The sequence below is a fragment of the Triticum dicoccoides genome, chromosome 4A (genome assembly GCF_002162155.2).
Source record: "Triticum dicoccoides isolate Atlit2015 ecotype Zavitan chromosome 4A, WEW_v2.0, whole genome shotgun sequence".
Lineage (NCBI taxonomy): Eukaryota > Viridiplantae > Streptophyta > Magnoliopsida > Poales > Poaceae > Triticum > Triticum dicoccoides.
In genome coordinates, this window is record NC_041386.1 from 88,970,370 (window position 1) to 88,997,752 (window position 27,383).

General features: G+C 45.1%; 1 protein-coding gene across 1 annotated transcript; it reads left to right on the plus strand.

Moving 5' to 3' along the window:
* The first annotated feature begins 19,611 nt into the window (after nucleotides 1-19,611).
* On the plus strand, nucleotides 19,612-22,942 carry LOC119285152 (protein FAR1-RELATED SEQUENCE 6-like). Its single transcript, XM_037564377.1, has one exon. It carries the CDS (start codon nucleotides 19,750-19,752, stop codon nucleotides 22,756-22,758), a length of 3,009 nt encoding a protein of 1,002 aa, XP_037420274.1. The 5' UTR covers nucleotides 19,612-19,749; the 3' UTR covers nucleotides 22,759-22,942.
* Nucleotides 22,943-27,383: the final 4,441 nt, after the last annotated feature.

A 27,383-nucleotide genomic window follows, 5' to 3' on the forward strand; every position in this document is an offset into this window, starting at 1 on the left:
ACTAGCCTTTTACCACACTTGTGCTTCAAAGTAGCACCATGATCTTCATAATAGAGAGTCTCCTATGTTATCACTTTCATATACTAGTGGGAATTTTTCATTATAGAACTTGGCTTGTATATTCCAATGATGGGCTTCCTCAAAATGCCCTAGGTCTTTGTGAGCAAGCGAGTTGGATGCACACCCACTTAGTTCATTTTGTTGAGCTTTCATATACTTATAGCTCCAGTGCATCCGTTGCATGGCAATCCCTACTCACTCACATGATATCTATTGATGGGCATCTCCATAGCCCGTTGATACGCCTAGTTGATGTGAGACTATCTTCCCCCTTTTTTATCTCCTCCACAACCACCATTTTATTCCACCTAAAGTGCTATGTCCATGGCTCACACTCATGTACCGCGTGAAGATTAAAAAATTTTGAGAACACCAAAAGTATGAAACAATTGCTTGGCTTGTCATCAGGGTTGTGCATGATTTAAATACTTTGTGTGGTGAAGATAGAGCATAACAGACTATATGATTTTGTAGGGATAACTTTCTTTGGCCATGTTATTTTGAAGAGACATAATTGCTTAGTTAGTACGCTTGAAGTATTATTATTTCTATGTCAATATTGAACTTTTGTCTTGAATCTTTCAGATCTGAATATTCATACCACAATTAAGAAGAATTGCATTGAATTTATGCCAAGTAGCATTCCACATCAAAAATTATGTTTTTATCATTCACCTACTCGAGGACGAGCAGGAATTAAGCTTGGGGATGCTTGATACGTCTCCAACACATCTATAATTTTTTATTGTTCCATGATATATTATATTCTGTTTTGGACATTATTGGGCTTTATTATACAATTTTATAATATTTTTGGGACTAACCTATTAACAGGAGGCCCGACCCAGAACTGCTTTTTTTTGCCTATTTTAGGGTTTCACAGAAAAAGAATATCAAACGGAATCCAAACGGAATGAAACCTTCGGGAACGTGATTTTCAGAACGAACATGATCCAGAGGACTTGGACCCTACGTCAAGCAATCAACGAGAAAGGCATGAGGTAGGGGGCGCGCCTACCCCCCAGGCGCGCCCTCCACCCTCGTGGGGCCCTCTGTTGCTCCACCAGCGTACTCCTTCCTCCTATATATACCTACGTACCCCCAAACTACCAGATACGGAGCCAAACCCCTAATTCCACTGCCGTAACTTTCTGTATCCACGAGATCCCATCTTGGGGCCTTTTCCGGAGCTTCGCTGGAGGGGGCATCGATCACGGAGGGCTTCTACATCAACACCATAGCCCCTCCGATGAACTGTGAGTAGTTTACTTCAGACCTACGGGTCCATAGTTATTAGCTAGATGGCTTCTTCTCTCTTTTTGGATCTCAATACAAAGTTCTCCCCTTCTCTTGTGGAGATCTATTCGATGTAATCTTCTTTTGCGGTGTGTTTGTTGAGAACGATGAATTGTGGGTTTATGATCAAGTTTATCTATGAACAATATTTGAATCTTCTCTGAATTCTTTTATGTATGATTGGTTATCTTTGCAAGTCTCTTCGAATTATCAGTTTGGTTTGGCCTACTAGATTTATCTTTTTGCAATGGGAGAAGTGCTTAGCTTTGGGTTCAATCTTGCGGTGTCCTTTCCTAGTGACAGTAGGGGCAGCAAGGCACGTATTGTATTGTTGCCATCGAGGATAACAAGATGGGGTTTATATCATATTGCATGAGTTTATCCCTCTACATCATGTCATCTTGCTTAAAGTGTTACTCTGTTCTCTTGAACTTAATACTCTAGATGCATGCTGGATAGCGGTCGATGTGTGGAGTAATAGTAGTAGATGCAGGCAGGAGTCAGTCTACTTGTTTCGGACGTGATGCCTATATACATGATCATACCTAGATATTCTCATAACTATGCTCAATTCTGTCAATTGCTCAATAGTAATTTGTTCACCCACCGTAAATACTTATGCTCTCGAGAGAAGCCACTAGTGAAACCTATGGCCCCCGGGTCTATCTTCCATCATATTAATCTTCCAATACTTAGTTATTTCCTTTGCTATTTATTTTACTTGCATCTTTTATTTCTCTTTATCATAAAAATACCAAAAACATTATCCTATCATATCTATCAGATCTCACTCTCGTAAGTGACCGTGTAGGGATTGACAACCCCTTATCGCGTTGGTTGCGAGGATTTATTTGTTTGTGTAGGTGCGAGGGACTCGTGCGCGGCCTCCTACTGGATTGATACCTTGGTTCTCAAAAACTGAGGGAAATACTTACGCTACTTTGCTGCATCACCCTTTCCTCTTCAAGGGAAAACCAACGCAGTGCTCAAGAGGTAGCAGCGTTAACAAGTAGCTGGAGGCCAAGGACAACCACGGTGTGGAGACACACATCGGCAGCTACGGCTGGTTCACGCCAGCAGCCAAAGACGACGAGGCCGTCTCGTTCCGCGAGTAGTGATAGTTTTTCTTTATGTTGTTGTTTTTATGGATCTTTTGCTGTGTAAAAACATATATTGTTGACTTTGGTCAGTCTACCATTTCAGGCGGTTGGATGAATATCCTACGTCTCCTAACCCTTCTTCCTCACCTCTTCTTCTTCCCCAACAGACCACCGCACGGGTCGTACGGATACTCCCCAACATGCGGTTGGATAAACATACTCTATGAACAAAAATTATGTGTCAGCGGTAGGATGGTTGAGTTTGGTTTCTTCACATGCGACAGCACGTGTCAGTGAGGGTGCGTTCCCTTGGTTGGGTTTGCGGCGTGTAGGAGCGACTGTGTGAGGGTGTGGTGCGACCGCGGCGTGCAGGAGCGACCTTGTGAGGGTGCGGTGCGACCGCGATAGCCGTGCACAAGTGTACCTCCTTTTCATTTTGAAAACTTTAGGCAAGCTTGGCAAAAATGTGTGGCGAAGTATGGCAATGTAAGGCCTAGACCCAAACAGGATAAGTATGTACTAGGAGTACTAGTGTTAAAAAAGAAAGATGGGGTTTTCCTTCGCTGGATTAATCGATAAAAATCCTCGTTTCACGTGTCAATTAATGCGTATTTTTTTCTCCAAAGCCCAAAGAGCTAAGCATCTCACTCCTCATCGCTTGATTAATGCAACGCCATGCAAACCAACCTTCTCACTTCCGCATGCATGCGGGGGATATTAATGTCCTTGGTTGCTAGTATACTCCTTCCGTTCTTTTTTAGTTTGCGTATAACTCGGAACACGCATACCAAGCAGACCACCTCGTGCATTATTTTGGACAATTTTACCCCTGCATGCAAGGACCTAGAGAAATGTATGGCTCTTAATACGCATGGAGTCATTGGCTCCTTTTCCTTGATTCCTGCTTGAGTCTTCTCGGATTCTCCGCAAGCGCGCTTCCCCTGCCTCTTATATGCATGTTGCATGCATGCGTTTGGTCTGTCATCACTCCCGGCCTGCATGCACAGCTATAAAGCAAGGGTAAAAAACCATCAATTTTGCCTCGATTAGTGTTAGTGGCCTTTTGCAAATTGTAATTTTGATATAATGGCCTTGTGTACAAAAAATGGAGGTAGTAACTATTGTATTTGACTTCCTTCCCCATTGTGGTGACGTCGACGATATCTCGAACATTGTGGGTTGGCGAAGTGAGTTCGACGGAGAACACCATTGAGGGAGACCATGGTAAGTCGTTCACAAGTGCCGCTTGCAAGCCAAGACAACCGCCTTATTTGCATCCAGGAAGTCCGTTGAACCAAAGGACACGTAAATGTACTAGTACTACTAGTACACAATAGCGTCGTCCGTCTAGCTTAGTGCGGTGAGATGGTTTCTCGAAGAAGACGATGGAGAAGCGGAGTTAACGAAGAGTGAAATAATGGTTGCTTCGTCCGTGCTTTGTGATTTGACGCCTCACTGCTTTGTGATTTGTGATAGAAGGGACAGGGGAGTAGACTCTGTGCTCTATACTGTACTACATGCGTCCAAGCATGGGAGAAAGAGGAGAGATGTTGCATTTTTCTATTCCTTCAATCAATCAATCAGGGAGCTTCGGTTCCATCTTTTTGGCTTTGGCAACACCGTCCACAATGGTTCCCACGATGCCAAAAGCTATTTTCACATTTGGCTACACATTGTGGATGCCCTTAACCGTACCACTTGGTTTTGCTCCTGTGTGCTATCTATACAAATCTCAATTATATTCTTCTAAAAAATTATAGAATCAAGATTAGTAAAAAGGAGGTGATTTTGTCGCGCAGATGGCGGTGGAGGTTTCTTATTTTTAGAGGACGTTGTCCTGGCGGTTTGCTAACATGCGGTCCCACATGTCAGTGCTTTACCAAGCCGATCCGCATCCCACATGAGGCAGAACAACGGCAAAAGCAACACATGGTTAACTTGAAGAAGATGAGGGAGAAGCGGATTCAGCAACGAGTGAAATGATGGTTGCTTCGTCCCTCCAACTTCATTTTTTAGCATTATTACTTCGTCCCTCCAACTTAACTGCGGGAAAGGTGCAGCTTTGTGTTTTGACGCATCATTGCTCATTACTACGTCGGTGCCATGACTGGGTGCTTCACCCCGGCTGCTCTGCACTGTATTCCGGTATGGCACATGGACCCGGTAGCTTGATGTCCCACATGTCGGCGAAAGGGACTAGAAGATTTATGAAAGTGAGCGCTCCACTCTTTCGACGGAGGAGTACATGACACGACGGCCCGCGAACTGTCACTTGTACTGTATAGTACTATAGTTTTGCTGTTTCACACGATCCATCGATACAAACTTGATTAAATAGGAAAGGGCGGGATTTTTCCCGGGCGGTATATGATACTGGCCATACATTTCAAAGGCAATTTTAATGTATGCAAACTGAATAATTAAGTAACAATATGATATCTAGTAAAACTAAAAACACATATGATTTATTGTGTTAGAGTGTAGTAGTAGTGTTGTATTGCATAGTTGTTAGATGTAACATGCGAGAATGTGTAGAGATGTAGTTTTGGATGGCCTACAGAGAGAAAAGCGTAATACGTTCACCGAACTTTAGAATAAGCTGATTACGATCACTATATACATTTTGCGGTGATTATACGGTCACTTGCTCACGGTTCAGCATCGGATTGCACTCTGTTGACCGGCCAAATAGTCTGCGTGGCACCATGTTGACTAGTTAAATTGACCATGTTCCTTGTGGGTCCCACCTGTCAGTTCACATAGGGAAAAGGTCAGATAAACACAAATTTACGTAGGTGCGACAAGACTCCAACCCGTGCACGGGAATCACCTGGTTGTGTATGTGTCTGTCAGGGCCTAATGTGTGTGCATGCATGTGTAGGTTGAGCACTTGAGCGTGAGAGTGTGTGTTGGTCGTGTGGTGTAATGGTGTGTGCATGCGTGCGTGCGTGTGAGTGTTGCATGCGTGCGTGGCTGCGTGTGTATGTGTGAGTGTTGCGTGCGTGCGTGGGTGCATGTGTTCGTGTGAGTGTTCCGTGCATGCAATTTGTGTGCATGCGTGCGTGTGTGTATAATCACCACACCAGCTCCTGTGTGTTAAAACAAACGGCTCAACATACCAATACAAGGCCACCTTGTTCGCTGTGCCCGCGGTCATGACTTCGAACCACCGTCCAATATTTTTTTGTCATTCGTTTTCATTCTTACTAGCAAGATGCCCGTGTGTTGCATGTAACATCAAGATGCATTTGTATGACTAGTATATCTTGTGAGAGAAAAGGATGAATGAGGGAAGGCCTTATTTGCAAATGTGGAGAGGTGTGTGGGTACCCTTTTTGCAAAATTGCCATAGTTTCTTTCCTATCCGTCAGATATAAATCAGACGGCCTATATTGCAGGATGGCAGGCACACCATCATCACCAACTCTGTTTTTTATAAGAGTGTATTTTATATTTTATAAGAGTGTAGATGTAGAGTAGATACAAGCCGACAGGTGGGCCCGATGGTAGTGAGATAATGCGATGCAACACTAGAGGTGCCACGTGGAGCGTTTAACTGGCCAACTAGTCATGTCTAGAGCAAATGCAGAGTTGTACGGTGAGCCCGTGACTGTATAATAACCACAAAACGTAAATGGTGACCGTAATGAGTGGATTCTGAAGTCCAATGTACGTATCGTGCTTTCCCTTCAAATACAATGATCGTCACTGTATATATCGCGAGAGAAAGATGAAACATGCGTGAATGTGTTGGGGGCTTACTTTTAGAGGACCTGGAGATAGTTTGTGTGCGTATGTGAAAGGGGCGTAGAGGGGGGGTATGCGATGGAGAGAGAGATGCTATGACTAACTTTATATATAGTATAAAAATATACAAATTCAAAGTGCGAAATAAATATCATTGTGGGCACCATGCAATGCAAATTAGCGTTCATACTCCTCCATATAACTTTGTAATGTTGTATATATGTAGAAATTCTAAAATAATGTTTTGGCCACACTTTATTCAAAAGAAATGTTGTATGCGAAATAAACGTGAAGAGAGGGCTTTTTAGATCAATGGGGTATGTGATGTAACATGTGTGAATGTGTAGTTGATGCATTTGGCAGGGCCTAGAGAGGTATGTGTATGTATTATGTATTCGAGAGAGGCGTGGATAGAGGGGCCGGTGGGGGGGAGATAGCACAAGAAATGAGAGTGGTCTAGAGAGAGACGAATATGATGTCACGGCAAGAGATTCCCTTAAGTGTGTATATGCAAGGGGGAAGTGGATAGAGGCACCAGGAGAATATACTTTTTGTGTGTGGTGTCTGTGTTGGTATGTGTGGGTGTGAAAAGATAACAAGACGTGGGGGCAGATGGTGTGTCACCGCATGAGGTCCGGTGGGTCAAGGTGAGGCCCTTCGTTCGGTTCCGTCCTGCGCCACATTGGTCGACCCATGACGCATTTAGGGAGACCCATGGATGACTAGTCGTACAAGACAAAGATAGCATAATTGTGAAGGACTCTGTGTTCACTGACAAAGCCGGCTAGGATTTGTAACCCTAGGCTCTCAGACTAAGGTAACCCCTTTATCTCTGATATTACTATTCATCCAACCTAACTTTAAGGGGCATCCTATAGAATGCTCTGCTAGAATCGTACTCGTCGATTAGGAAGAGAGGTGTGAGACAATGCGTGAGAGACATGCCTAAAGATAATGTGCGTACAGGAGACACGTAGGAAGGTCTATGTATATAGAAAGGGTCGATGGGGATTGTGCGTGTGTATGCTTGCGAGAGGAAGAGTGTTTGTGATAAAGGTTAGTGAAAATAGTCATAAATGGTTACGAGAGGGAGGCAGAGTTATATCGAGAGCATGTGCGAGAAAGACACCTCGGGAGAGAGTGTGTGAGCATGTGTGAGAGACCACCGATGGAGAGTGAAACTACACGTAAAAGACTGCTGTACACATTGATTAAAGATATAAATTGTATCCAAATATTAGGATGGGATCATGATATTTGCAGTTCGCGTAAGGAACGGTCATTGATCCATCAGACATCTAGATTTTGTCGAATTTGAGCATGTCTATGTTCTTATTCGACACAATTGATCCATATAGTTAGTATTTTGAACTCCAGACAATGCGTCGCTTTAGCAATCGAATATAAATGTGAGTATAGTTCATGCTGTGTGTGTAAAGCACATTATACATAGGAAAGTTACACAATCAACATTATAAATAGCTACATATGAACTAGCATACATTTGAATTCAACTTAAGGTGGTTTAAAAAAATCGACTTCAACATGAAGTCCATTCAATTATTTGAATTTGATATCATGGCATTCGTAAATCATACCTAGATTATGGGGGCACCAATCTTTGCTCTGATTTTGTACATAATAGCATATGTAGTCGTGTATAAAATAGATTCAAATTTTGCTCCTCCATTCCAAAATAATTGTAGTTATAGGATTTTCAAGTGTCAAAATTTCAAAAAGAAGCGGACAATTTAATGAGGTTTTCAATCATACAAGGTCAAATTTCACGTTGTCTATTTAGGTCAATCCTCAAAGTTCAAGAGTACTCTAAACGTGAATGCTTGTGTTTCAAAATTTCGAATGAAGCGTCAAAAGAGCCTCTACTCGCCCGAAACCGCGTGAGACCAATGTTTGGTAGTACAAGGAAATTACTTTTCTAATAACCCCGACCCGTGAAACCTACCGGCCCGACGTCCAAAGGTCTAAACTGGGGTAGGTTTGTAGCTTCATCTAGACGCCACGTAACCGCCTCCGAAAAACATTCATACACAATGGTCGCCTAAGCACACATGCGCGCGGCCGAAATCGCTCCCGCCCACTTTTTGGTTGTCCTGGGATTACCATCCTACCTCTGACCCGCAGTAGGTCCGAAATTTAAGAGGGGGGCAAAGTTTGTACTTTCCCCAAATTTCAAACAAGCGCGGCCCATCTTCTGTTCAAAGAAGCCAAAAACAAGTGCGTCCCGGACCGAAACATGGTTCTCCCCCTCCCCGCCGACCACCCGTCTGATTCCCCATTCGTACTCCGTGGGCGCAAAAACTACCTCTCCACCAGCCGCGAAACTCCGGTGTCCTCCGTCCGCCACCCCATCCCACCCATCAACCGCCGCCCTCCTCCATCACGCTGGAGTCAATACCCCGACGTCATCGTCCACCGCAACCTCAACCACAACGCCCTCCACGGCTAGTAGTTGAAGCCGAGGTCGAGCCGTCTGTACCCGAGCCAGTTCAACCACGCCGTCCTGCGCCTCACCGCTGTCGCTCCAACTTCACCACCCTCCACCACACCGGAGCTGTTCCTGCTATGTCGTCCTTCGCCGCCTCGGATCTGCTTCACCTCCGCTGATATACGGCCACGGCAACACAGTCAACAATTTGGCCATGGGTTTGTCCAAGGATCCACGGTTCTCCAAGACATCGGTTCCCCCGGGAGAAAAAAGAAGATCGTCGCGACATATGGAGGAGACCACACTGGCAACCGATAAGGGTACTCATCTTCCCTTATTCGTGCAAATCTTACGTGTCTGCTTGCACGGTATTCATCCCACAGAAGACACTAGTTGACCGCTTCCTCTTGATACTAGATGTTCCTGGTAACTCGCGATGCACAAGGTTTCTCCTCATATACTATTTCACCTTAGCTAGAGGTTCGTTGTCCCCCTGAATTTCAATTCCTGGTCAGTTGATTCCCAATTGACGGAAGCATTCCCCGTCGTAACATGCGCTAGTCCGCCTATTACGCCGGGGAAGCACCGCCTCGGTGTTTATCTTAGGGGCGTGTGGGGCCTAGAGCTACTGGCGCCCGATCTGGAGGTCGGACGAGATTAAAGGGATGGCTTGGGGGCGCTGCCAAGCACGGCGGTGGTGTGAGGTCGAGGGGAGGGCGGGGCGGTGGAGGCAGGGGTTTGGGCCGGTGGTCGTTGGTGGTTTGAGAAAGATCGTCAACAGTGACTGGCGGGAGGTAGACGAAGGCCATCTGCCCGTTCCTTATAGATCGTATGGTTCATTAAAAAAATCGACTGGCCTATTTATTTTCAATCGACTGTTATCTTGATATGACCACATGTGGTGGTGTGCTGGAGGAGTACCTGCATTTCCTGTGCTCATATATTACAAAATCATACGGAGTAGAATCTAATTTTGTTTGCCATGCAATGTTGTAGAGCTATCATATGTATCATGTCATTTATTTTTCAGCCACCTGCTATCTGCTACTTTTACAGTGCACTAGTTCTGCACACACTTTACCCTTACTCTCACTGTTGTGTTTTTATGCAAGGGTATTTCAGACTCTGCTGCCATGAGAGAAGCCAAAAAGAAAAGAGAGAAGTCGCTCCAGTTTGGTGTGCGGCTAGGCAAGACACGTTTCAACGCGTTAAAGGGTGTAGTGTCAGCAGATGGAGATGGGGAACGTAGCTCTGGAGTTGATGACCTCGCTCGCAATGAACCACCATCCCAGGTGCTTGCTTTAACTTCGCGGTGTCATATGTGGTTGCATGTTCCATATGGTGTCTAGCTTGTATTCGAAAGGCCAAAGTCGGTAAGATAAGGAAAGATATTATTTTTACATGAACCACCATCCCATGAGCACCAGAAGACAAATAGCTAGTCAGGGCACCGGCCGAGCCAGTGACAAGCCCAGCAAAGATAGGCATCACCTGGAAGCCAACTAAAAAGCTGCGATGGTGGCGAAGCAGCCCGCCTCCCACCAGGCTCTCAGGTCCTAGATGATCATGCTCACCACTCCAGCCGAATGTCTAGCTTGTATTGCTTCCAATTTGGTTAAATTGCATCTGCTTAGCTTACACATTATACCTTTGAATATGACATGCCTTTCTGTTTTTGGTACGTACTAGTACATCTTTGTATTAACCATGTTCTTACATCAAACTAATGTTCTTGTGTATCCCTCATCAATCACTTATGATGAGGCAGTCAGACAAGTGGACTACTCCTCATTTAAAGAATGCAGCGTTAGCCTCCTGACATGATTCTAAAGAAACAACAAGGCTAGATGAAGATAGTGAACGTAGCTCTATAGTTGATTACCGCATTTCACCTACACTAGCATCACAGGTGCTTGCTCTAACTTGGCAGCGTGATATGTGGTTGCATGTTGCATATGGTGTCTAGATTGTAATTCTTCCAATCTGGTTAAACTGCATGTGCTATTGTGCTTAGCTTATACATTATACCTGTTAATGTGACATGCCTTCATATATTTAGTACATTGTACATCTGTCTATTAAGCATGTCCTTACATAAAACTATTGTTTTTTTGTATCCCACATCAATCAATATGACGAGACACCTTTAGTATATGTAGTGTGATATTAGTTGCATCTTTCATATGATTTATAGCATGCACTGCTTCTAATTTGTTGAAATTCCATTTATGATGGGACGCTTTTAACTTGGCAGAGTCATATTGGTTGCATCTTTCATGTGGTGTCTAGCTTGCATTGCTTCTTATTTGTTGGAATGGTTTCTTCTTAGTTAACACAAACAGTTGTGAACACGCCATGTCGTCATGTTTTTTGTACATATTCCATCCTGGTATCATGTGTTTGCCTTACATCAAAGTAGTGATTGTCAGTATCATGCATGAATGAGTTCTGAAGAGAGAATTTTATTGCTTTTTCTTGTCGGTTTTACTTGACAATTCAAAATCAATAAAGCGGAAGGAAGTTAGCAAGGCAGCGGATAAAGGTACTCCTTCTAAACAGAGGGCCTCTACAGTTTCTACTCCTCCATCCCCCCAAGATTATTTCCAAGACAACACATGCATATACACTCAACGTAGTTGTGTTTATGATGAGCACGTCTCCCCTAGTGCACCATCACCGGTGCTCCCTCTAACTTGGCACTGGTATATCTGGTTGCATGTTATGTGTGATGTGTAGCTTGTATTGCTTCTAATTTTGTTGAATTCCATCTGCTTACTTTACACATTATACTTGAATAAGACACGTGTTCCTGTTTCTAGAACATACAATATCTGTCTATCACACCATGTTCTTGCATCAAATTACTACTGTTGTGTAACCTGCAACAATCACTTATCATAAGACACGTTTGACTTCGGAGTGTGATATAGGTTACATCTCGCATTCTTTTCTAGCTTGTACTACTAATTTGTTGAAATGACACTTATGACGAGACAATTTTAACTTGGTAGAGTGATATTCGTTGCATCTTTCATATAGTGTCTAGCTTTCATTGCTTCTAATTTGTTGAGATGCCTTCTCCTTAGTGTACACATCATAAGCTATGAAATATGCAATGCCACTAATGACGAGAGACCTCTAACTTGGTAGTGTGATGTTGTTTGCATCTTGCATATGATTTATTTCTTGTACTGCTTCACATTTGTTTAAACGCCATCTATGATGAGGCACTGTTAACTTGGCAGAGCGATATTTGTAGCATATTTCATATGGTGTCTACCTTCCATTGCATTGCTTCTAATTTAGCGAAATGTCTTCTGCTTAGTTTACACATCATAGTTCTGGTCATCTCTTATGTCCCGTTTTTCGTACATATTACAACCTCCTGTCATGTGGTTGTCTAACATCAAAGTTTAGTTCATCTATATCACGCATCAATTTGTTCTAAAGAACTAAATTGTTATTCGTTTTTCTTGTTGGCTTGACTTAACATGGCACAGAGAAAGAGGAAGAAACACAGAATGGCAGGGAACAGGAACCGAAAGAATCCTGCAGATTCTGCTGGTACTGATGGTGTAATAGAAGGTCAAAGTCCAGCGGAAAATTCTACAAACAGGGTATCCCATGCTACACGAGCTGCAGAAAAAGCCAAATAGAAACAAATAGCTGCCACCAAACAAGAAGAGACAACCCTAGTTCTTGCAACACCTTCCACAGTACTACCAGCTGCACGAGTTACTCGTGCGTCAACTGAGCTAGCAGCACGTTCCCAAGCTCCCTTGCCACCTGACACTACTTCCCAAGCACTCTTGACACAAGACGAGTTGGCAAGATCAGATGAACCTTGTGAGCTTCAACATCAAGAAGGTAGTTGCTGGAGTCAAGTTACAATTGCATGCTTCTTTATATGTAGTCTCACAGTTTGATGTACACTAACACTTCCTATGTTCGTTGTTGGACTAGCACCTAGGCGCAAGAGGAAACAAACATCAGGGATAATGCTCGATAGGTTAACTAAATCTAGAGGAGGAAGAATGGAGATCCATTTTGAGGCAGGTTTAAAAAGGCCACATGATGCTACAGAGTTAGCCAAGTTAGTATCAGAGGCAGCGGTTTCCGTTAGGTGTCATGTACGTATCCTCCCAACATGGATTCAGTACAGGAATGACAAGGATGAAACCCAGTTCAACACATTCCTCGCCCATTTATCTGTAAGTATGGTTATGTATGGAAACTAGTAATATCGTCTTGCTCCGTCCCATACTTTCTAGGTTGCTGATAATGAGACTCGCATAATTTTCAATAGATGAGGTTCAAGTTGGATAGCCAAGATGATGCAACCAGACAAGCTTGCATCCATGTTTTCAAGTCTGCTCTGCGACAGTATCGGTATAACTTGAGGAAAACTCACTTTAAAGGCAAGGCTAACAGTGAACTTTCCTAAACATCTCTAGTGGAAAATATATCAGATGAAGACTGGAGGGGCCTCGTTAAACACTGGTCTGATCTAAAGTATCAGGTACATTATATATATGTGATCAGATCACATGTTGAAGTCCTATTTACGCATGTGCCACAAAAATCTATCTTCTTGTAGGTGAACTGTTCAAAGAACAAGGCCAACCGTATGGAAGTGAAATTCCAACAGACGACGGGATCTCGTAGCTATATTGCACACTGCGAGGCTCTTGTAATTACCTGTTGTTTCACTCTTTTGCTGTACCATATTATCAGATCTATATTGACTTGTTCCAAATGCAGAGGAAAGCCCGCAAGGACCAAAAAGTACATGAACCAAATGCTGTGGAAATCTTCAAGGACTGTCACACCAGCAAGAAGAAGGACATGACTACACCAGTCAAAGCCGCTATTGTAAGTCCTTAATCCTCATGCCTTTTAATTACTACTTACTCTCACTTGTGCCTTGAACTGCATGGTTTGCAGCCAATGTCTATTACTCTTTCCAATTTTATACACAATTGTCTTAGCATATCATTGCACCTTACAAGGTTTAAAAGAGAGGAGTGATGTTCCTTTGATCTTGACCCGTAATCTAGTTCCGTGCTGGACTTGCCCACACAACGTTACAATTGCTTGTTTGTCTGTTCTCAGTTGTTTTGTGATATGAATGATGTCATACTATGTTTACCGTATTATAAACTTCGTCTCTTTATCCTTAGCCCTCAATACAATGTGAAGAAATAGACCATACATTAGCGATGGTACATGGTCATATGTTTGGAACCTGGTTTTATTATGTACTTTGCAATAAAATACAACTAATATTTTACATGGGTTCATCAGAATAAGTTCTGTATATAGACCAAAGCTATTTTGTTTGGTTTTGCTGCCTCCTTAATATCTTCTGTTCTGGCACTACTAATGTAAAACCTCAACTTTTCAGCGAGCTATGGAAAAAATGGTGGAACCACCACCTTGTGAAGGTGGCGAGGCAACTATAACCGCAATGTCAGCTCTTGCTGCAGTGGGTCAGTACCTGTCCACTAACAGTGCCAAAAGCACATTCCTGTGTAATACTGGGTTGGTTGTTAAGGCAATCTCGTCCAAACTGGCTTATGATCAAGATATGCAAGCTCAAAACGATGTTGTATCTACGCTCCAAACACAAGTCCATTCCCTAACAGAGACCCTTTATGAAATAAGGAGAGACATTGTTCGATGTTGTCAAGATATGCATGGTTTTGAAACCAGACTATTAGACATTTGCTATGTTGTTCAGGAGCCTAGGAGAACTGAAGGCGAAGGTTATGGTGCTCCATCAGACAATACAACATGAAAACGTAACAGTCAGGTCAAACGAACTGAGCTTCTGAACTTCTAGTGGTGCATTTATCTGCTAGACTGTTAACTTTTATGCCAACCTTCCTTTTGTTTTATAGGTGTAATTTGTTTTGGTGCGATACAAAATTTGTTCTTAACGTGCAACCACCGGCTGAAGAAAACAGCAAGCCATTTTTGTATAGTGTAGGGTGTTCCCTATATTTGCACTGGTGGCGAACTTTGATGCCCACCGGCTGTAGTTAACATGGGCCTCCTATGGGTCATAGAAACAATGGGCCTTCTAAGGGTCGTAGAAACAATGGGCCTTCTAGTGGCGTAGAAACAATGGGCCTTATACAGGCCGTAGACACAATGGGCCTTCTACGGGCTGTATCATCAATGGGCCTTCTATGAACCGTATGATCGGTTGGCCAAACATGGGCCAATAACAGACCACATTATGGCCGTAAATGGGCTAGAGTTGAAATTCTCCGTTCATGGGCCGACCATAACGGGTCGTCGTTAATCAGCCGTATTTGATGACGCTATGAAAACGGCCCAACATATTAACGGGCCACAAACGGGCCTACTGTAACCACGGGCTGAATTTGGCCCACAAGCAGAAAATGACAGTAACGGGCCGTAAGTAAACGAATGCTGGAAATGAGCCATAGAATAAATGGGCCCTGAGAAAGCCAAAAGATAACATGGGCTGGAAACGGCCCAACGGAATAATGGGTTGTTAATGGGTATAAAGTGATACACTGTTCATTATGGGCCAGTTTCACCATGTGCCGTTAATGGGTATAAAGTGATACACTATTCATTACAGGCCAGTTTTACCACAGACCGTTAATGGGCTAGGAGTAATAAGGGCCTCATATGGGCCGAAAGACGTCATGGGCCATACATGGGCCGGAAGTTAAAACGAGCTAGAATTATATTGGATGGCCCAGATGATGCTACTGGGCCTAATTCGGATAGGCCGTAAACGGGCCCTAGGTTAGCGGGCTGTAAATGGGCTATATACGAACATGCCGTTAACAGGATTGTCGTGGGCCGGCCCTCCACCTTTTGACCAAGTCAAACGGGCCGGCCTTTTCACAGGAATGGGCCTCTGTTGGGTCGTGCCATGTGTCGACGTATCATAGGTGCTTTGGTTCCAATGAGTGGATGACATCTGTCCAACGGTGAGCCGACACGTGTTTCCTCCAGCCAATGATGATTTTACACATGGAAAATCCCCATTGGTCGGGGCTGTTAACGGGTTATCGGATCCAAAACCGGACCCGATAGCTTAACGATGTTCATTACGATGGATGCCATGTGTCGGTCACCCTTGACGAAAGCACTTTCGTGACGCGCGATTTATCGTCATGGAAGTGGACACTTCCGTGATGATAATTTTGGTAATGTCACGGAACACTTCTACGACAGCACATGTATGACTATCTTGATTCTGTCATAAAATCGTCATGGATGTACATGCATGACAAAAAACGTGACCTACTGTGACAAACACGTATCATCACGGAAGTGTACTTTTTTGTAGTGTTGAATCAACCCGTTTGATGTTATGCTATGAGATACCTTCGTCACAAGTTAATGGTTAATAACACAGAGGAAATTTACGTTTGCATAATTCCTTAGACCATGAGAGTATCAAGTTCCTTCATGCTTGCTTCATGAACTTTGGGGTATGCTAAACGTCGTCCATAAATGGGTGGCTATTACGGCGGCTTACTGGTTCATGGAGAAGTATGCCAAGTAACTTGATAGCTCACGATTGGGATTTTCTCCTCTGTCGATGGAGAGATATCTCTGGCCCTCTCGGTGTTATGGTATCCATCATCGTCTGGCCACACACATTGTGATTTGATCACAGGGATGCCGGAACACAGGAACGAGAAAAGAGAACAATACCGGTAACGAGGTAACTGTCATAGTGGAAAAAATTGTTGATCCACGGGAATGCCAATACATCTCACCTCAGGTATTTGAAACATATCGCGAAGCAACAGGAATAACACACGACAACTTGAGGTTCACTCGAACATTCATTCGTGTGGGTATAGGGGTCAATATGGGTGTCCACGGCTGCGATGTTGATCATTGATCGAAAAGGGTTCCGGTCATGTATATACATCACCGAACCTATAGGGTCACATGCTTAAGGGTCATCTATCTGCTGAATACTAGACAGGGAGTCTGAGAGAAATTCGCCGAAAAAGTTTCGGAGACAACGAAAAGGTTCCGGAGAGAGAACACCGAAATAATTTCAGTAAAACCGAAAATTTGTTTCGGGGTATTCCATTAAGTCAAATTGGTTCCGGCACATGCTTGATAATTCTTGGAGGGTGCCAGAATTATTCTGGAAACTTCTGGGAATTTTCCGGGATAAAAACTGGAAATGTTCCGGAGCTGCCGAAACCACTTCAGATGCTTTTCGCAGATGAAAATCACTAATCCAGAATTGTTCTGGAACGCATTGAAAATTATTTTAGTGGGTACTGGAAATGTTCTAAGCCCACATAAATATTTTCAGTTCGAACGGACGCTGAAAAATGTCGTCATGAATAGTAAAAGTGCTTTTTGGATATTTTTTGGAAAGCCACTTTTTTGGGCTTTGCTCAAAAGATCTAAGGGATGACTTGGTGAATGGAAAGGTGGTGGGTCCACCCAAGGAGGCAACCATTTTCGTTCATGGCCTTGGGGGGCCTATGGGGCTTCCTTCCACCATTTGGTGCTCCACTCGCCTCCCCATTTCGCCCTTATGTATGACATAAAGCATTGGCACTTTGGGTGTTTCATGTGGCATACTACCCCTTGGTTTTCCTATAAATAGGAGGTGAGGGGGCTACTCAAACCTCATCCTTGCTCTCATACACATGCCATAGACTTATCTGGCTTCTCTCTCCCTCCCACGAAAAGAGTTTGGTAGAGCCGAAAGGATATCTGGGTTCTGGCGGGAACTAGTTCTATATGGCGAAGCCCTACCGGATAGATGACACCGTATGTGTGCAACCCTGTAGAGAGGTCGTAGTTTCAATCTTCGTGCCCGAGGGGCATTTTTGAGAGTGCCTCCCGAAGGGCTGTGCAAGTGAAGGTCCGAGTTCCGTGAGTCCTCCCGAAAGGCTGTCCGAGTGACTGTCCGAGCGCCCCCCGGAGGGTTGTTCGTGGGGCAGATGAGGGAGTACCTCCTTGCGGTTGAGAGGTTGTAAATCCTAGCTGCGGGGATTTGCACCGCCATCATCATCGACTCTACTTCTGCTGCGCTGTGAGTCGGTAACGAAAAAGATCAAACCTTGTATGCAGTCTCCATAGTGGTCCTGAGCTGGTGCGTAGGTCAGATTTTTTGTTTTCTATTGCGTTACCCTACACCATGTACCTCACCGGTCAGCACAGAATTATCAATGGCCACATCCAAGTCTCCAACGGGTGGCTCTGGCCTTGTCACCTCCACATCCGCACTCACAACTGCCTCGGGGTCCGCAGCTACCTCCATGGAATGCGTGTCAGGATCCATCCCCGACGACAGTTCCGATTTGCATAAAGGTTTGTATAAAATTTTTCTGGTTTGCATGTAATTTTTTCGGTTTGTTGAAATCTGTCTTGAAATGTATGTGGCTGCAGTTGGATGGCTAGCCCCCACATCAGTGTCCGGGGACTGGTGCCCGATGCGGTGGGTCAGCATACACAAAAGGAGAGCTAAGAGCATCTACAATCGGACCCCTCAAACCCGTCTCAAACGCCCGAGAAGGCTGCCCGGTCATGAAATTTGGATCCAGACGGGCCCCTCAAACGCCCGGGCGGACCGGCACCCCTCATATCCAGCCCAAAATATGGGGCGGATATGGGGGCGCCCGGGCGCGCCTGGGCCCGCCCGCCACGTCGGACCCGACCCATGCTGGCCCACCCGACCCCACTTATATCCGTCCCCATTCTTTCACCGGACCAAACCCTAGCCACTTCACTCCAGTTCCCTCCGCCACCCGAGCTCAACTCCGGCGGTTTGAGACCTTCTCCACCATGGCACGCAGCGGATTGGACTCCGACCAATCCAGGTCCGTCGACTGGGGTGTCCCGTGTGGGTTGGAGGAGGCATTGCACTTCGCCGCTCCCGGGAGGACAATGCCCGGCAGACGGATGGATCCGTCCGCCGTGACGCCACAACGTCGGCTCATCGGGCGCTCGGGTCCTCTGGTGCTGGATCCTCGTGGTCCTGGCTGGAACACCTCTCCTTCCCCATCACCGCTCGGGCAGGGTACGAGTCCCCCCCGGGAACGGGCGGCCCGCCGTGGGAAGGGGAGTATAAGGGTCGCCGAGGCCCGTCTCGCGGCGGAAATGGCGACGACGGAGGTGGCCACAAAGGAGGAAGCCATCCGCGCCTGCATTGTGAAGAAACGGCAGCGGATGAACATGCGCGCCCTCACCCCTGAGCAGAATCGGGCAGTCTGTGTCATGACCGGACTGCCATCGAAGGAGGAGAAGGAGGACAGCGACGGCGACGACAACTCCGTCGACGAGCAGATCCGGCTCGATCCGTACTGTATCTTCGTCAGGTACTTCCGCGAGAAGGATGACAATGGCACCGGGAAGGGCAAGGGCACCCGTGGATGAACTCCACCATATCCAAACATGCCAAATTTTGGTAGTCTGGTGGCATGTTTTGTGTAGTGTAGTGGAGTAGCCGGACGATGCGTGTGCGTCGACTTAGTGGCATGAGTTTGTATTGATTTGGGATATAGTAATTGAGGTATTCGGATGTGGATTACATTTTTTGAATAGTACCCGGTCAGTGCCCGTGAACACGCCCGGGCGCGTCCACGGGTGTTTGATGGGCCGAATTTGTCAAATTCGGCTGTAGATGATTTAAGGCGGGGCCATGTGTCAGCCTCCTACACCCGTCGGCCCACGATATCGCGGATCCGCCACGTCCCCAGCCTTCTCTCCGGAGTCCAGATGCAAATCCGTAAGCACACCCAGAAAACTATCCTCTCCTCCTTCCGTACTCATCTCTCTCTACTTTCTCCGCCCCCAGAAGCAACTCAGACCCCCTCCCCTCCCCCCAATTTCCCTTCTCTTCCCCGGCGACGTCCCCAAGCCCACCAACTCCGGCCAGATCGACGGCCCCCTCGAGCTCCTCCACCCCTCCCGGTGCCCCCGCCCCCTCCCGGTGCCCCCGTACAGTTGCCCGCTCCGAACCCTAGCCATTTCGCACCGCGAGGTATCCGCCCTCCTGTACCTCTAGTGTTAATACTTTTGGTTTTGGGGAGGCGTCGCCACTGGCTGCGGGGTGGGTAAATACTCGGGCCACCCATGGAGGAGGGTTCTGAGCGGCCCCCTCACTCACGCGCCACCCGGGCGCAAAACCCTAGCTGTGAGGAGGAGGAGGCCGCCGGGCTGGTCAAAGACGAGATTGCTGACGATCTCAACGCCGACCCCGCGGAGGACGAGGATGAGGATGAGGTGGTTGTGGAGGAGGGCGAGGACGAGGTGCTCGTCGCCTCCGACGACGACGACGGGGCGGCGGACGGCGCCGGAGGGGATGACGACTTCGTGCCGCGCACGCTGGAGGAAGCTCTCGTGCCGCGGGTGGGTACGGTGTTCGACTCCGTCGACGAGGCCTTTTCGCTCTACAAGGCATACGCCTTCCGCATGGGATTCCACGCCGTGCGCCGCACCTGCCACAACTACGAGGGGATTCGCTACCGCTCCACCTTCAGCTGCACTCAAGCTGGCAAGTCCCGGGAAGGGGCCGCCCCGTCGGAAGATTCAGGCGCCCGCTACCCACTCCGCAACAAGCGTGGGGCAGCCACCCCGGAGAAGCGGGCTCGGCGAACCACTGCCGAGAAGACTGGATGCAAGGCGATGCTGATCATCCGTGACAAGCGGGTGAACGATAGGTGGAAGGTGGAGTTCGTCGACTTGGAGCATAACCATCCTTGTACACCTGATATGGTGAGGTTTTTGAAATCCTACAGGGAGATGCCTGAGTCAGCCAAGAAGAAGGCCAAGATTACTGTTGAGATGGATGAGACGGTGGAGAAGTCATTGAGTGAGATTGCTGAGACCAGGAAGTTTCCCACTCGCCCCAAGCGGAGTGTCAGTGGTGGAGCTGCTGCTGGTGGGTTGAGGTTTAATAGAACCGACAGTTTTGTGCAGCGCTTCGGGGACGAAGACCTCATTGCAGTCAAGAAGTTCATCGAAATGATGCAGGAAAAGAAACCAAACTTCATTCATAGCTGGGATCTTGATCAGGAAAGTCGCATGAAGAATTTTTTCTGGACAGATTTGAGGTCTCAGGCCCAGTACCGCTACTTTGGTGATGTCATTTCACTTGATGTAATGTACTTGCAGCACTCTCGTGCTAGCCTCCCTTTGGCCACACTCCTTGGGGTGAATAACCAGGGCCACCTTGTGCTACTTGGTTGTGGTCTGCTCTCCAAAGACAGTAAAGAGAACTATGTTTGGTTGTTGAAGAGGTGGCTGAGCTGTATGAATGGCAAGCCACCAGAGGCGATTACAACTAGTTATTCAGATGTCGTGGCAGAGGCTGTGTCTGAGGTCTTGCCAGATGCAAGGCACCGGTTCTGCTTTTGGCATATCTTGAAGAAGCTCCAAGAAAACGTGGGACGTACACATGAGAAAGAGGCAATTTCTTTGAGATTCAAGGAGGTTGTTTATGACACAGTCACTCTTACTGACTTTGAAAAGGAGTGGGAGGCCATGGTTGAGCATTACAAGCTCAAAGATAATGAATGGTTCTCTGCACTGTACAGCTGCCGGAAGCAGTGGGCTCCTGGTTATGTCAATCATTCGTTTTGGGCTGGCACATCTGCTATCAGGAAGGTTGAAAAACCAGATCCATACTTTGATGGTGTTGTGACAAGTAAAACCACATTACCAGTTTTCCTTGAGCAATATGAGACTACCCTCAGAGGGAAGCTGGAAAGGGAAGCATACGATGATTTGCGCTCCTATTATTCTAGGCTCACTTTGCTGTCAGGATTACCATTTGAGGAGCAACTTCTGGAGCTGTATACAGTACCCATGTTTCAGGCATTCCAAGACGAGATCAAGCAATTAATGCATGTTATTTGTAAAGAGGTAGACAGGAGCGGGAATTCAATTACCTACATGGTCAGCGAGTTAATACAGGGCAAGAAGGTTGACTATACAGTTGTCTACAACAATTCTGACAAGGATGTTTGGTGCATTTGTCGCTCTTTTCCATCACGGGGCATTCTTTGCAGCCATGCTCTGTCTGTTCTGAAGCAAGAGAATGTGTTGATGCTGCCATCAAAGTACATCCTCAGCCGCTGGAGGAAGGACTTCAGAATTATTCACGCGTCTGCAAGCCCGAACTCTGTGGCATTGCAGAGAGATTTGAGCATTTTTGATGATCTCTACGTGCGTGGCCATGAATATTTAGAAGATGTTATCGATATTGGGGCTAGAGAACCTGAGTTGAAGGAGTTTGTGCTGTCTGCCATGAAAGAAGCGAAGGGCAAACTAGTAAGGCCTGGTCAGACCCAGCAAGGTGATCAGCGGGTTGATGTAAATATGGCAGTAACTGGTCAGGTATCCGCTGATAGAAGAGTTGATGTGAACATGGCATCAAACACCACATCCATCATTCACAGGGACAGAAGGGTTGAGGCAAACATGCCATTAAACACAAGAGCCCTGGTTCATGAGGATAACATGGCATCCAACACGACATCCCTGATCCATGGGGACAGAAGAGCCGATATGGAAATGCAAACACCCCACCTTATCCACAGAGAGGGAAGAGTTGACATGAACATGACAGCCCCTCACTTGATGCAGAGGGAGAGAAGAGTAGACGTGAATATGACGTCCCCTCACCTGATCCATGGGGACAGAAGAGTCGATATGAACCTGGGGTCGCCACACTTCATACACAGCGACAGAGGAGTTGATATGAACCTGACATCCCCTCATCTGATACATGGGGACAGGAGAGTTGATATGAACATGGCGTCACCACACCTGATACATGGAGACAGAAGAGTTGATATGAACATGACGTCCCCTCACATGATACATGGTGACACGAGAGTGGATATGAACATGGTATCCACTTCTCAGGATGATGCGATGCACACTTTTGATTTGGTGAACGTCAACCTGGAGAGTTCTTTGCCAATGGCTGCAACAGATTTCATGCAAATGCATCCACACCCACCAGTTTACCATCCCAAACAACTCCTCAATATGAGAGATCAGGTGATGGACTCAAACAAGAGATCCAATGTGGAAACAAATACTTATTTCATCGGAGGTGGAATGCATGTGGGGTAGTTTAACTGTCTGCTGCTGTAACATTTGTTTAGAAAGGGAGACGACCTTCTTGTATGTTGATATGTATGTTCTTAGTTCAGGCAGTACCACTAATCAACTAGTTTGTACTAATTGCAGATCAAACATTGATTGTTGGTAGCTCTCCTGTACCATTTCCCCCCTGTTTGGCAGTTGCAGTTAGCTACTTGAATGGCATTGTTCTCTGCATATATTTGATAGATATCCATCTGGTAATTGCAAGTGTGATGCCTCTAGTTTCGCAGCTTAGATGATGTTTGTTCTGGTTTGAGCTGTCGATAGCACTGTATTGCCTTGTGCTTTCCATTTTTTATTTGTGCTGGCAGCTTATCCCAACATAAAATTTAAGATTAAAGTCTAGTACTCCCTCTGTAAACTAATATAGGACGTTTTAGAGACATCTCTAAAACGTCCTATATTAGTTTACAGAGGGAGTAGTTATTATGATTATAACTTCGTGGCTTACTCGCAAGCTATGTTGCAGTTTAACTGCTTTGGCTCTTTTTTTTTTTTGGCTGTAGTGCATCTGCTGGGAAGCAATTGGTTGGATATCATGGAAATATTTCTTGTAGCTGTGTTGTTTGAGAAGGTGGCAGCTTGTTATATTTCAGGGTTAAGGTAGAGAATCTTTTATAGATAGAGAAGAAGCTTCACGTTCAGTGCACAGCATTGCTTCAAGCTGGTTCCCTGTTCTACACGAGCAATTAGTTAATATTCGTCTGTAAAGAAATAGCGTTTAGCTTTTATATTTCTTTACGGAGGGAGTATTTGCCTTCTGCTGCGATGCAGCAGCTGATGTGCATATTGGCATGCTAACTTTGATCTTAGCATTTCATAGGAAATCTATGTGAGCCAAGCTTGTGGTATTCGCTTTGTTTGATTCGAACTCCCTATAATTGCTTGGAAACGCCCCAAAATCGTGTTTAAGGAGGTGTTTTGGAGACTTCATCTTATAATCATCTCTGGCCTGGATGCAGCTTTGGAGACGTTTTTCAGAAAAGCCTCAAATTGGAAGAGATTCTGAGGCGATTCTCCTAATTGATTGAGGGGTTTCTCAAAAATCGCCTCCAAATCAATGGATGTTTTGAGGCGAACCTCACCGCCTCTGGCATGCAGGGTATGTTCAAATTTCATTCTTCTATGTTCTGTTTTTTTTTCTTTTTTTTTCTAAGAAAGGCAAAAGCTTTGCCTTTTCATTTCATTAATTAAGAAAAACAGGGAGAGTCCCAGTCGCTACATCACAGAAGGGAGAGAAATCTCCACGTCTGAAATCGCCCAGATTGGCCAAAAGCCAGACAAGGCGAACATCAAAGCATCCGGACCTGAAACTGAACAAGAATATCATTGCCATTCGTCCTGTTCTCCATCATGAAGATTGGAGTCATTGGACCTACAGAGTCATTTTCAAGGGTTGATGAAGCAGAGTGCTGCAAGAAAAAAACCATATGCCACAACTTTATAACATCATCCTGATACATATCAACATATTAGAAGTCTTTTTCGGATTTTCAGAACTTCAGCAAGGTGCACTCTTCAGCTGTTTCAATCTAAAGTGTTTGCAGAACAACTGTGTAGCGACAAGACCTCAAACAGTCTGATCTCTGTGCTCCGGTGTCATCTCTGGATCAGTAATGCTGACACCACACAGTACTCGGAGGATTTATAACAGAGTTGCAATCACACACTTATTATATCGAGTGTCTCAAGAGAGAACTTATTACAATAAATATGGCTTAAGGCCATCTAATAACGATAACAGCGGAAGGCTTGGAAGATAAGTGAGTCCATCAACTTCAACAGCATCACTGAGTATAGAACCACGACCTAAAACTCCTTAATCGTCGTCTGAAAAGTCTGCAACATTAACGTTGCAGCCCGAAACGGGTCAGCACATGAAATATGCTGGCAAGGTAACACATAGAGACTAATGAAATGAAACAGCTATACTATAAGCATATTTGGTTGGTGGAAAGCTCTATGATTACGGTTTTGCGTAAAGCCAAATTTTCCCTACTACAAAGGAATAAATTTATTTAACTATCATGATAGTTGTTAAACATTGAGAATGGTTGACAGCATTCTCAATCTCAATTAAGCATCATCATTACAAAACCTAACAAAATTAATATAGAGTAACATGTTGAGATTCACATAATAATCCAGGTACTAGATACTCAAGATGTCCATAACCGGGGACACGGCTAATCATGATTAGTTTATTACACTCTGCAGAGGTTTGCGCACTTTTCCCCACAAGACTCGATCGCCTCCGTTTGGTTTCTCGCACTACATGGTGTTTGAGAAGACGGATGACCGAGACACAGTCTTTCAGAAGCGCTAGCACCTTACGATGGATAGACCGTTACACCTACTTTCCCCTACATCTGCTAGTCTACCCTGTAAGAGTTCGCACGACTTAATCAACTATGCCAGAGCCCATAATGGCTTGTGGCTGCACACGGAAGTTTCTAGTATGAATAATCTCATGATCCCTTTGAGCTTGGGTGGCGGTCCAAAAGAAATAGGCAATCCTGGAATACCCAGGTACCTCAATCCACCCAGATGTGTGTTTAATTTGCCACCTTAGATAAATCATTAATTAACAAACTCACATCTCCCATGAATATCACTCACCCAATCCACGTCTACTAGCATAGCATAGCATAATGGCAAACGTAAAAGTAACTCCCAAAGGTTTGATAATAAAACAGGTAATAGGTACTATCTCAACTATTTCCCATCCCACAATTTAATTAGATCCTAATCATGCAATATGTGAGGATTGATCTAATGCAATAAAACTGGGTAGTAGAAAATGTATGATCAAAGTGTTACTTGCCTTGCTGATGATCCGCGAAACCTAGAGATTCGAAGTAACAGGCGGCGCACTCCGGGTATTCTATCGCAGACAAACAAACAAGCATACAATAAGTACTCATCTAATGCACAGGTAAAAGTCAAATAAGAGCTAACCAGAAAGTTCAACATAAGAACTCCGCTTTGCAAAAAGAATCAAATCAAACGAAGCAACGAAAGTCAAACGGCGAAAGAAAACAACTTCGTTCTACTAATCTAGATCTAAGGCAATTTTTACAGTAGCAAAAACTTGTTTAAGTTGGTTAAACGGATAGAGGGTTTCGAGACGAAACTCCATGCGCTTGAATCGCCTGATTCCGATAAACGAGCGAAAAGTTATACTAAAACGAAAATCGGATCAGAAATCGCGATCAGAAAAATCACGGATTTAATCCGAGAAAAAGAAAAACGATGAACGTTCGCTATAACGAACGAACGGACGAACGCTTGCTAATTAAATAAATAAAAAAACCGATCTATTAAAAAAACCGAAACTAAAAAAAAACCGACGAAACACCGATAGTTTTTCGGAAAAAAATGGCGGCGCGGATTTCGAGGCGAGGCGAACCTCGGGCGACGGGTCGGCGGCGGCGGCGTCCGGCACCGGCGACGGCGCGGCGGGCGGCGGCGGCGGCGGGGCGGCGACGGCGGCGGCTCGGCGGGGCTTGGGCTAGGGTTTCGGCCCGGGGGTGGGCCGGCTTATAAAGGCTAGTCGGACACGGCCCGTAGGTCGGTGCGATTTTTTTTAAATAATTACGCGCAGAAGAAAAATAAAAAGAAATACTAAACGGACTCCAAAAATGCCGAAATAAATTTTTCCGGGCTTCTAAAATCAAGCCGCACAGGGTGAACATTTATTTGGGGCCTAAATGCAATTTTGAAAAACGCACATTTTTCCCAAATTCAAATAAAATAACGAAAAACTCCGAAATAAAATCTTATTTGATTTTATTATTAAATCCTCAATATTTCTTTATTTTGGGAAAGTCATTTTATTCCCTCTCTCATATTTTTGTAATAGAAATAATTGATGATAAAATAAGTTAAATCAAATGATCCTATTCTCAAAATTTGAGAAAACTCAAATATGAAAATAAAGAATTTTCCAACTCTCTCCGTGGGTCCTTGAGTTGCGTAGAAATTTCTAGGATCAAACCAAAGGCAAAATAAAATATGATATGCAATGATGATCTAATGTATAACATTTCAAATTGAAAATTTGGGATGTTACAAACCTACCCCCTTAAGATGAATCTCGCCCTCGAGATTCAGGTTGGCTAGAAAATAGGTGAGGGTGGTCATTGAGCAAATCTTCCTCTCGTTCCCAGGTGGCTTCATCCTCCGTGTGGTGGCTCCACTGAACTTTGCAAAACTTGATAACCTTACTGCGAGTGACTCGGCTGGCAAACTCAAGAATCTTAATTGGTTTCTCCTCATAGGTCAAATCGTTATCCAACTGAATTGCTTCCAATGGCACTGTGTCTCTCAAGGGTATGTCAGCCATCTCCGCGTGGCACTTCTTCAACTGAGAAATGTGGAACACATCATGAACTCCTGACAATCCTTCGGGCAATTCCAACTTGTAGGCCACTTCTCCCATACGCTCCAAAACTCGATATGGTCCTACAAATCATGGCGCTAACTTTCCTTTAACTCCAAAACGCTTTGTTCCCCGAAGTGGTGATACTCGAAGATAAGCTCTATCTCTGACTTCATAAACTGTCTCCTTGCGTTTAGAATCTGCATAACTC